Below are 11,753 nucleotides of genomic sequence, written 5' to 3' on the forward strand. Positions count from 1 at the left end.
ATCCTCAAGTTACGGACCCAGTCCGTGTAGTTTCTACCATCATCTTTCAACTTAGCTTTCTCTAGGAACGCATTAAAATTCAAAGGAACAGTAGCACGGGCCATTGATCTACAACAATATAGGCATGCAAAATACTATCAGGTACTAAGTTCATGATAAATTAAAGTTCAACTAGTAAATGTGCCCGTGCGTTGCCATGGGTGACAATGCAGTTGAATGAATCAAACAATGATTAAGTTACATGGATAACTTCTTGAGGATGGAATGCATGGATAGTATCATGAGATGACACTAAAACCTACAAAATATTATTCAACCATTGATAATGCATGGATAGTATCATGAGGTGACACTAAAACCTACAAAAAGTTTATTCAACCATTGATAGGGTAGGCGCATCAATCAGTCTTGCTTCAATTTGGTATGGAGCACATTTTTAGTTTAGGGATTGTTCGGATCTCCTTCAACTCCATGCTTCACCAACTACGCGGATCGGAGGCCTCTCATACAATTTGGTGAAGTCGAAATCACAGAGCTTAATATATTTTCGACGATAATGCCATCACCAAGTTGTGTAACACTTAGTTGCGAAACGAACCTGGTCGAAGTGCTAGCCATGACGTCGCCATCGTTCCGTTCTCACGAGCCCGCCAGGGCCGACCGCCATCCCTCCAGCTCATTCTATTCATCTGCTGCCCCGCCATTGCCTGTCGTCGACTTCCTCCATGTTGTCTCAGTCTTCCACACCATTGGCCTCCTCACCAACATCGCCATCTTCCCCGGTATAGACAACCTCCCCAACATCGCCATCTTGCCCAGTATAGACAACCTCCCCATCGTCGGCCTATGCTATGTTCATGACGAATCCCTCAACCAACAGAAGCTGACCATCACGTCCCAAACGGTGTGGCCCTTCCACATAAGCTGGAGCGCGGCACTGAAGCGTCAACATTTCTAGACATTCCCGAAACCCCGGCACCGCCATCTTCCCTGGTATAGACTACCTCCCCATCGTCGGCCTATGCTATGGTCATGACGAACCCCTCAACCAACAGAAGCTGACCATCACATCCCAAACGGTGTGGAAGTTCCACGAAAGCTGGAGCGCGGCGCTGAAGCTTCAAAATTTCTAGACATTTCCGAATAGTCTTACATGTATGCTTCTTGCCCTGGAGTTGCCACCCATGGAATATTTTAGCAATGTTAACTTTAGCTAGAAATATATATCTCCTCTAGTAATAGCTCATCTAGAAAAATGATGGTTTTCACTTCTATACTCTGCATGTAATCTTTCATCAAGCTCCCACACATAGATATAAAATCACTGCCATTTGACATTCAATCGTCAATTATAATATTTCTCTAATGAACCTTTTTATTCTATTTTTTTGCTGGCTCTAGTATATCATAAATGCTAAAATGAAGAAATTTGAGGATATGTTATAAATTTCAGTGTTGCTACATCTACAATCCATATGATAAACAATAGTGACCCGTAGCTCATACATGTATAATATCCATGTTAGAATGTTCATCACTCTTTCCTGCTCCATCCTTGCTACAGTTAAGAGAGAGAGAGAGAGTATGCATACAAAGTGTTATCCTTGCAATATGAGATGCAAAGTACAAACCCACAACGGTATTTCAAATAGGCACAAGAGAGAGAATATATTGCATTACTTCTATAAGAAATATAATAGTTTGAATAAATTGGTATCCAGGTTTGTTACTTAAAGAAACATGTTTCCTGTAATCTAGACACTTGAAGCCGGCAAGCAGCTAAAATAAACTTAATATGAAGCTCTACAATTCTCTCATTGGTTCTGACATACTGCAGTTCCCTCGTTGGTCCTGACATATTGGATCCTTCATCATGCATCCTGGGTTAAGGTGGTTATACTTTCCAAGAAATTTAAAAAATCTTCTTGCTTCAGTTGCTTGTTACCTGTCATACAATGTGTTATCTCATCTTAACAAATACTGGAGGACTAATAGACACAGTCCTGGGCTAGTTGAAGTGGTTTCTGCAAAAGGAAAATCATAATATTACAAATTGCAAGCTGTGCAAAGAGAAAAATCAGGTTAAGTTGACGATTTGACAGTTACAATACTGGAGAAACTGGGATTTACAAAGTCAACTGGTACTAAATAATAAAGCAGAATCAAGTTGTACATCCACTTCTCTCTGTTGTGAAAAAACTTATGCATCATGCAAAACACTGAAATAACTACAGAATTTGCACAAATAGAAATAGCAAGCTTGTGACACAGTAATCAGGTTATCCTGATGGTGCTCAGACATGTAATTAGAAAATATTTGACTGGTGCAGACTGAAGTAACCATCTACTAAAGTCGACCATAGCTCCAAGATCAAAATGTAATAATCATAATACAAGTTTCCTTCAAGGAAAAATTGTAACATATTTGCTTGTACTCTGGTAATAGCTATAATCGTTCGTAAGATAACCAACATGTATTTTGACAAACTGATGTATATTTTTTATCCATTTTTTTGTGACCGGATCGCCCATGGATGTAGGCAGGCAAACGCATACAGGGACTTTGTGGCGCTGGCCTGATATAATCTAAATATAGAGGTGCCAACTATTAGTTACCTGGGAAAGACGGTGTGTTCATCAGAGCCTGGACTCCTCTTTTCCCTTCTGTAGCTAATTCAGGTTGGAAAATTGATGAAAAATTCTTCAGTCATCATATGCAGGAGTCACTCAATCTGAAATAGTAGAGCATGAGTCATTACCTGGGAAAAAATAGGATGGGTGAACAAAATAATTATTTCTCCTCAATCTGACATAGCAGAGCATGAGTATACCCAAATAGTTATATAATTTGCATGCTTTTCCATACAACCTAGATAATGAGATTTCCTTGAAGGCAGAAACCGTAAGAAAGGAATATGTAGAAATTAGAAAACCAACATAAAAGCAAACTGACATTGTTCTAACCTTACAAAATCAGTTGCATTAGTAAGAAAACCGAAACTTCTTACCCTGGTGCTTGCAGGTTTGAATCACTCCAAGAGATCAATGGGCAAATCATGGTAGCTGCTTTGTTCTGCTGATTGTGCCGAAATAGGGACGGATTGCATCGCAAATTTGACAGCCAATAGCGATGGGAGAACATCTCTGACAAAAAACATATTCATGATGTGATCTCTATTCTCTGATAGCCGGTGGAGAAAGGAGATTGGAGATATAGGAATATAATGAGGGGGTGGGGGTCCAAGGGGAATTTAGGCCCATCAGATTTAGTTCTAAATACTGGCATTGTGACTGAAAGATCATTTATATTGTTACAGAAAAACTACCGAATGAATGTGGATTTCATAGTTAGAATTGCAAGAAAATTTATATGAATGTGTTATATTTAAAAAAATGCTAGCCTTGAACCCTCTTGCCACAGAACAAAGTAACCACATACATACAAATCTATATAATACTCGTACTACAGGCAGCTAGTTTAATTTCTGTATGTGCAACAGTTTCAAAGTCTGGCTATGGATCTTCAAAGAAAGGATTATAAGCTCTAGGCATGATATTGAGAAATCTGGAAAGGTTGTATAACTTAAATGTCAATTATACTACATAGGATAAATAGTTGAAGTCTAGGCACCATACCTCTATTTACGCTAGAAGGCAGAAAGATTAGAAACACCCTGCAGATAATCAGAGACTTAGTCTGTATTAGCTAGAAACAGTAGAAAATATGCAAATCCTATATCCATATAGAATATCGACTTATTTTGTTGGCTAACGCGGGGTATGTAATAACATAGAAAAACATCTGAAAGCCTCCTGCAAACTCCAAACCAAATTGGCCAGCTGTAGCATTTTCTTTGAAGGTCAGGTGTTTCATTGTGTTCATGTAGCAGCTCTGGAATACATGGTGTCGCTCTAGGATGCATAGTAAGGCTACAGCAGTCAGCAGAAGAAGATATGAGGAAGATGGGCGAAGCCACACATACCAAAGGAGCACAAGATTGCATGGAGGGGAATTCGACCCAAAGCCATCCCCAAGGTGCAGGAACGCGACGCCGTCCGGCACGTCCCCGAGACCCCAGCGCCATCTCTTGGAAATAAACCTTGAGGGCACCTTGCATGCCAGACTTACTTCAGAAAAGGCATTGGTTTCAAGAATCCAATGGACCGATCGCCCAAGGTTGCAACATCTGAAAAAATGTCAGATAAGCAAATTCGGTCAGAGCGCAAAAGAACTATAAAAACACAAAATCTCTCAGTTTTGTACAGATCAATGGCATATTTAGGTGGTTTGCCATGTTTCTAACAGAATTCAGATTCAACCAAAGGAGGTGCATGACAACTGCATTTGATCCACTTATTAAACTCGGCTGTACATTCTAAAATATTAAGTGGAACGTTATGACTTGCAGAAGTGAGCTATTAAGGCAGTAGATAAATTGTATTGCTATGGGGCAATATGGATAGCAGTACAGGCACACTTTGCACAAGTGGAATCATATATGTCTCCTCCCGCGTGTTGACCAGCTCGTCACAAAGCGGACTTGTGGTAATAGCGGGATCGACTGTCTGCCAGGCCTCCAGGAACAGCAGGTTCTCCTCATGAGCGCAGACCCTGCTTGGGTGGGTCTCAAAACCACAAATCAGCAAGGATTGAAGAGCAGGTCAGTCTGAACGAAAATTTCAAGCGTTGGCTTAATTGAACAGGGGCGGGGAGCAGCAGTAGCCGGCATTTACAGGGATACGCCGAGCATCATCGGCATGATCGCATGGCGATCGAGACTGGGGGCTGCCGTTGGAAGGTGGCGCTGCAGGTCGAGCGGGGCAGCCCTCCGGTGGCGACGACGGCGGGGCCCGGTTGGATCCGGGCGGATCTGGCCGGGGTGGATCCATTTCCGGCGGATTTGGCGTGGAGGCGGCCGAATCCAGCGAGATTGAGGGCCAGCGACGCCATGGAGGTCTTGTCCAGCGAGAAAGAGGAAGAGAGGTGAGAGGAGATCGAGAAGAAGGAGGAGAAGGGAGAGGGGCGAGGTGGCGAAGCGACCGGAGATCCAGCAGGGAAGGTCGCCGGCGGCGGGGCGTGGCGGAGGTGTGAGGTCGCCGGCGAGGCGTCTTCGGGCGCGAGGGGAGCTCGCGCAGGAGGGAGCTGCGGGCGGCGGCGCGGTCCGGTGTTTTTTGCAAAAAAATGAAACGTTATCCACACTTTAAGTAGGACTGCGGGTTAATTTCTCAGAAACAGAGGGACTCGTTTGCAAAACGGCCGGCGACGTACCACCAGAAGCAATAGCTGGTTTATTAGTACGACGACAATTGCCCGTGTGTTGCAACGGGAGATACACAATTAAAACCTTGTCATGACAGTGAAAACAGGCTAAGGAAGAATTCATTATACACGACACAGAGTAACATACAACTCATCATCAGTTCTAGAAGAGAGATATATATAGGTATGATCAGATTTCCACTTGAGCAGGAGCATGTATTATGCATTAAATCCAACCGGGCATGACCACGTTCATGTTGTTTATCTCTGGTCTTCACGGTTAGTAAAAAAACATATGCATGGACACACAAGTAAAAATAGACCCTACTAATCCAAGTGATATTTCATCCACCCTTGTCCCAAGTATGCATACTTATAGACAACTTGAAATGTCAGATCCTTCAGAACTACGAATATATGATCGATTACTACAGAACAAAAAAATGAACCAAGTAAAGTCAATTGTCTTTTGGTAAAAAATATACGAGAACTACAGAACTCATTGCATGTACACTTTCGTGAGTAAAGTCAATCAACCTGCTAATCAGCAGACAACTTACTAATTATTTACACATCTTGATACAATAGAATGCAAGCACCTGATTCGTAAAATAAGGATGTAGAACCTCTAGAAGGGAGAGCAGGATACTCCAATTGGCTGAATGTGGGAGGAATATAACATTTCGAAATGCACCTGAGTTCTTGGGGCATCGTTCATTTGATTTGTACTCACTTGAGGGTTCCGGCGTATATATAGACATATGTATGGACACACCAACGAAGTATTGTGTTCTCACTTGAATTTTGGTTGCTCCAAACACTTCTAAAGAATCAACTACCCTGAATCATATATGAAATCAATAAGTACACGTGACACAAAGTATCTGACATAATAGTTTTTTAGTTACAGAAGTAAGAAATTCAGCCTGCATCTTAAATACAAAAATGATATCTGAATTATCGTCCTAAGTCACTCTCAGCTATCAATACAAACAGATTGAAAAAAGATACAGAGATAATATGGCACAGTAGACGCCTTTGGTACAAGTTACTAATCTATTTCTTCATTTCTTTTGCGGTGGTGACGCTAGTTCTAGGTGTGACCTATACAACTGATGTGTCAATATGGCACCAACAAAACATGCTGAGACTCATGCACAGTTCAAATTTAAACATTGCTTCTATCTAACCCAGATATCAATGACCACACCTATTTTTGTAGGAAGGCTACTTCTTTAGCATGTGATAGACCTTTTGATAAAAGTTCCCTAATAACTGCTTCCCAAATACGCTGGCCTCTGAAGAAGAAAGTGGTGCCTTCCTGCATTGATCACAGAGGATCATCACTCAGGATATCAGATATCTGCTAAGGAACTGAACTGTATGAAGTAGGAATTGACAAGCAAGTTACAGAAGGTTCCGCCAACCTGAAATTCATCTCCGACGTTTCCAGAAAATGACACACCATCACAGTATCTTCACTTTAATTATAAAAATCTGCAGGTCCAAATGACTATTTCTCAGCAGATGTCAAAGTGTAGTGCCTATATCACTACAGACTGAATCAAAAAGATCGCTCACACATAAAAAGGGATTCCTAAAATCCACCCAGAACAGCAAGATATTATTCCATCTCAAACAAAATTGAACAATAGGTCTATAGCTCATTATTACAACAAACTCGACTGCCATACAAAATAACAGGCTACAACAAATTTTGTGACAGAAGCTAGAAAGTAGAAATCTTACATCTTTTTCAAAGATCTGGCGGTTGTTGGCTTGGAGCTCCTGAACCTGCTTTTCGCATACAGTGCAGGTCAAATCTCAGCCTCTTGTCATAGTCACAGTATGATCTCCCCTGAAATCCTCCTCACGGGCCACCATCTCCAAACCTTCATGGGCCAAAGAAGAAGATAATAAAACATGCCAAACAGATTGACAAAAGTGTCGTAATAAGCATATATTTTTAATGGCCGCTGCTAGGCGGCATCCGGATGTAGGGAAAGCAAGAAACATCCGCCTCCTGAACCATCGATCTGGACTTCTCTCACTGTACGATGGAGGTCAACGCATCATAGACTTCTCTCCTTCTTTCTTCTCAATCACACAACGCCGCACACATAGGGCCTCGCATACGTAGCAAACTCCGGTGGCACCGTAGAACTCCGGCAGCACCAGCTCGCAGCATGGCGGCGCCGTCACAGCCGCCGGAGCAGCCCGAGTCGTCATTGCAAATCATCGTCGCAGTTTCGCCAGAGCAGCCCGCGCTGGCAGAGCCGACTCATAGCATGACAGCCATGGCAGCACGGCGACGCCGTCGCATCAGTTCAGCCGCCGTCGCAGCACCGAATCGCAGCATGACGGCCTCGCAGCATCGGATGCTTCCGGTGAGCAGCCGAGCAGCACCTACGTTCCCACCGGCGAGTGGCCTCGCAACATCAGATGCTTCTGGCGAGCACCGGCGAGTGGCCACGCAACACCGGATGCTTCCGGCGAGCGGTGTCTCAACATCAGCTCGCCGGACGGCGGCGCCATTGCAGCATTGGCGCGAAGCATGGCGGCGGCGTCGCAACAGGTCGCCGGTTGCGGCAGCATCTGCTTGAAGCACAGCGTCCGCGCAGCACTGTTTCACAGCATGCGCTGGTCGTCGCAGCATCGGCTTGCAGCACGGCGACAACGTCGTAGCACCTGCGTTGCTGCATCCGGCTCGTCGCTGACCTCCCGCAGCTCCGCCTCATAGAACAGCGCCGCCAGCATCTCATGTTCAGGGAGAAGAAAAAGAGATAAGGAAGGAGATAAGAAAGAGAGGGGGCACGTGGGTGGGCCTCACTAGAGGAGGCGGCTGGAGATGCGGATGTAAACATCCGACTGTTTGAAAGCAGTTTCCATTTTTAATTGCAGTAGAAAGATTGAGCCTAGGAGTATCTATTTTTTGTTTCTTTGTGTGTTGCATTTGCACCTGCACAAAAATTGATCACTGCGATATTCTTCCTAATCTAGAATGTGCAGTATTTGCCAATCTAGCTCATTACAATCATCATATAGGGAAACTCAGCATTGAGAAAAGAAAGATACAAGAAAAAAAAAGAGGAATAGACAAAGAAGAAATTATTATTGCTATATTTTTTCTAGAAGATAACCTGGCCTATATGATTACATTGATCTAGGCAAAGATCTTTACCCAAGATCCTTCTCTCTAATTATCAAACATTCATGCTTGGAGTTAAAACCAAACAAACTTGCATCTTGATCTACCTAGACTTTTTACTTACAACATCGACCGTACACTGCACTTTATCCACAGTGCAAACTGAAAGACATGCAGTTCTTGTTTCAGAACCGAAGAGATATGCACGCATATCATGGTACTGAAAGATAGTTACTGGAAGATGATAGAGTTGTGATATGTGACATATAGCAAAGGTTGCAACGCGGAAAATCAGAACACAAAACTCGAATTGATCTAGTGAGCGAATGATGCTTACACAATCTGAATTCGTTGCTGTCGATGAGGGTCGGGCTCACTGCAGTAGAAGGTGCAGCCCCTGCTGAACTGGAACGGCAGCCCCTTCCACTATGCACCCATTGCACAGATCACAATCATACCCTGCTCCACCAGCTCAAGCATCTGAATTTCCAGAACAAAAACGGCATAGCTAGGTGAAGGAGGATTTAATTTGCGTACCAAGGTGGCAGGTGTCGTGGTCGTAGATGTCGTCGATGACGAAGTGGAGATGAGGGCTGACATGCCCACGAAGTCGGCGAAGAAGGCCACCAAGCACAAAATGCTAGAGTCCAGAATTACAGGCAGCTTAATTCTACTAATGTTTTAAGATATTGAAATCTTTATGGTTTGATAACATGTGAATAGAAATTTAGAAAAAATGGTGGCAAGTCATACAACAAACAAATAAATTTGTCCAAGAACTGATCCTCCATGTCCGGAGAGAACAATCACAGCTACATGGAAGATTTCAACATGTTTAATTGAAAAACTTTGAGCATATTAACATCCACCAAAGTCTGAAACTCTCCACCTTCCACTCTATGGGCATCGTCTTCCATGCGAAAATGTAACTACTTTGCATGAAAGGTATAATATAAACTCCCAACAGAAGGTCAGAATAAACTTGTTCAAATCCTGCACTTGTATTGATGGACAAAAGGTTCATGACTTGCACACAGACAACTCTTGTGGGCAAGAAAGGGACCCATTCGTTGCTGCTTCTTTGTTTCTCTGATCAGCTTTTGCTAGGACTGAACTGAAGAAGAGGTCATTTAGATTCAGATCCTAAAACCTTGCTTGTTATAGAATCCCTCTCTGAATTCCAAACTTTTTGCAAGAGCAGTCATTGTACATCATAATTTACCATGTGATACAGCGGGAAAAAAAAGGAATGGAAAAATGTCATGCTACAAACATAATATAACTAAATATCGCATTGTCATATACAGTAGGGATTATAAGACGCATAGCTCTAATATTATCATTTTGCATAGGGAAAGGCTTTAGACTTTTAGTGCATTAACATCAAAAGATAGAGCTAACAATAGAAAAGAAGTGGCTTATATTTAGAGAAGTAGTACATGAATAAAAGGGAAGCAATATACATAATAGCAAGATATTCTATGATACACACACACACATCAGGTTTCTGATGGTCCACACAGTATCAGAAATAACAATATATATCAAGAAAAGAACTATGTGGGGTTCTGTCTGATCAATTGAGAAAGCCACAACCTCCTTCCCACGAGAGAGCATGATCCGTGAATTGCAGCAGCTAGTCACTACAACATGAGAGGAGCATAGTAGCACGGCAACCGTCGGTGACCCAACTGTAATGGAACTAACTGCTTCTGTGACCTTAATACGAATTAAATTGATGTACCAAATATGTTTGCCAAGACAAATCCGAAAACAAAACTGCTTGTGCGACCTTAATACGAATTAAATTGCTGAACCTCAGTGTAGTGGAAAAGATATTAATAACCTACAGGGTAAGACTTCCAATCCTAATGTTTGCTAGCATGCATAGCAATGTGACTCCCAGCATGCACCAACAATACAAAAAGATTAGAGCTGGAAGGCATCTGAATTCCTAATACAAAGAACATGATGAGCAAAAACTAATTCAAGTTGAATAGAATCAAATCCTACAGCTCACCCATCTTATGAGGTATGGTTTCCTGCTTCCAAAATATAATATTCTCTGCAAATTCAGATGACCATTACAAGAATAATTAATACATGGCATGGCCATAAATTATATCCGGAACAAAATTTGTTGAAGCAAGATTGAGCAACAATTTTCAACTGTGTGGGTTACCTCTGATCTCTGTGGGGATGAGAAGGTCCTCAGTGAAGGACGAAGCAGACAGAGTGGATCCATGACCTGAGATGGCATCCTGTAGGTGCCAAACCATATAATATAGAGCATGTTTGCCAAAAGACCGCAGCACCTCCGATAGCTCAATTCGGTCGGATGAAGGTAAAGAACAATTCAAACTACAATGGCGCAGCAAAGATAAATGGAGAACAAGGCACAGCAAAAACAAAAAGCATGCATATATATCTCATTATGAGCGCCCAGATCTTGTTGGAGCTGCTGTGTCTAGGCAAAGAAAAAGGTCAACACCTAACTGTAACTTCTTTATATTAGAAAATCTGTAGATATATACTCCCTCCGTTCCAAAATAGATGACTCAACTTTGTAATAAGTTAATACAAAGTTGAGTCATCTATTTTGGAACGGAGGGAGTATTTGTCAAGCAATAGGAACCGGAGTACCCATGTGTCTTGAGACTCCACATGATGTAAATTAATTAACTCCCACCATCATAACATGTTTTGAATCATATCGAAGGAGAGTTACTCTCATGATGTATTCATGTGGGAGTTTACCTCAAGGATCTGTGACTGAAACTGGCTCGGACAAACACACAAACACCTTGTGTGCAAAAATAATTGAGAACATCCACAAACACATACGCGTACAAATTTGAGGTGGAGGGCAGTGCAGAGGGGACTGTCAGGTGGCCGGCAAGTGCAACGACGACCAGCTGGCGGTGGCTCTGGTCGAGCGGCGAGCGCAAGCCCTCCCGGGCGGCGCACAACGAGGAGCTGGGGCGCGCGCGAGAGAGGAGGAGTTCGGGCACGCGGAGGAAAGGAGGAGCTAAGGTGTAACGGTGGTGTAGGGTGCTGCGATTACCGTCGTCGGCCGGCGGCCGGCGCGTCACCGGATCGAGCGCCGCGCGGCCCGTGTGCCTCCTGGCGGCTGGGAGGGAGAGAGGAGAGCCCGTGCAGCCGTGCTCGTGTCTGTTCTTTTTTTATATTTACAACCCCGGACGAAACGTTTTCTCACTTTAAAACAGGGATTGCGGGTTGATTTCTCAGAAACGGAGGGAAATTTTTGCAAAATAGCGGATGACGGGCAAGAAGCAATCGCTGGTTTATTTTATATATATATATATAGAACTCCCACTATAGCAA

At 43.0% G+C, this 11,753-nt stretch overlaps 1 protein-coding gene across 10 annotated transcripts; it reads right to left on the minus strand.

Moving 5' to 3' along the window:
• Window positions 1-1,642: 1,642 nt before the first annotated feature.
• LOC109768477 (uncharacterized) lies at window positions 1,643-10,980 on the minus strand. 10 transcript variants are annotated; one of them, XR_012181520.1, is made up of 13 exons: window positions 10,591-10,980; window positions 8,946-10,473; window positions 8,746-8,867; window positions 7,010-7,152; window positions 6,688-6,757; window positions 6,512-6,581; window positions 5,994-6,100; window positions 3,984-4,187; window positions 3,637-3,674; window positions 3,009-3,144; window positions 2,617-2,732; window positions 1,946-2,024; window positions 1,643-1,866 (listed from the first exon to the last, which is right to left on the minus strand). XR_012181520.1 is itself a non-coding variant. In XM_073496390.1 (13 exons), the coding sequence occupies exons 7-11, from the start codon at window positions 5,969-5,971 to the stop codon at window positions 2,711-2,713; spliced, it is 417 nt and encodes a 138-aa protein (XP_073352491.1). In that variant the 5' UTR covers window positions 5,972-6,100; window positions 6,471-6,581; window positions 6,688-6,757; window positions 7,010-7,152; window positions 8,746-8,867; window positions 8,946-10,473; window positions 10,591-10,980; the 3' UTR covers window positions 1,643-1,866; window positions 1,946-2,024; window positions 2,617-2,710. The 10 variants fall into 10 exon arrangements, 8 of the variants coding, with proteins under 8 accessions (XP_073352491.1, XP_073352490.1, XP_073352489.1 ...); XR_012181519.1 differs by having other exon boundaries at window positions 6,471-6,581; XM_073496390.1 differs by having other exon boundaries at window positions 5,955-6,100; window positions 6,471-6,581.
• Between the last annotated feature and the right edge of the window lie 773 nt (window positions 10,981-11,753).

Source organism: Aegilops tauschii, chromosome 4 (assembly GCF_002575655.3).
Source record: "Aegilops tauschii subsp. strangulata cultivar AL8/78 chromosome 4, Aet v6.0, whole genome shotgun sequence".
NCBI lineage: Eukaryota > Viridiplantae > Streptophyta > Magnoliopsida > Poales > Poaceae > Aegilops > Aegilops tauschii.

Excerpts from the sequence above, each read along its gene's own strand:
- LOC109768477 (XM_020327197.4), bottom strand. The coding sequence starts at position 4,760 with ATGCCGATGATGCTCGGCGTATCCCT. Across the intron at positions 3,675-3,983 it reads TGCAATCTTGTGCTCCTTTG|GGTGTTTCTAATCTTTCTGC; the intron begins GTATGTGTGGCT and ends GATTATCTGCAG. Across the intron at positions 3,145-3,636 it reads GCCTTCTAGCGTAAATAGAG|AGATGTTCTCCCATCGCTAT; the intron begins GTATGGTGCCTA and ends GTTTTTTGTCAG.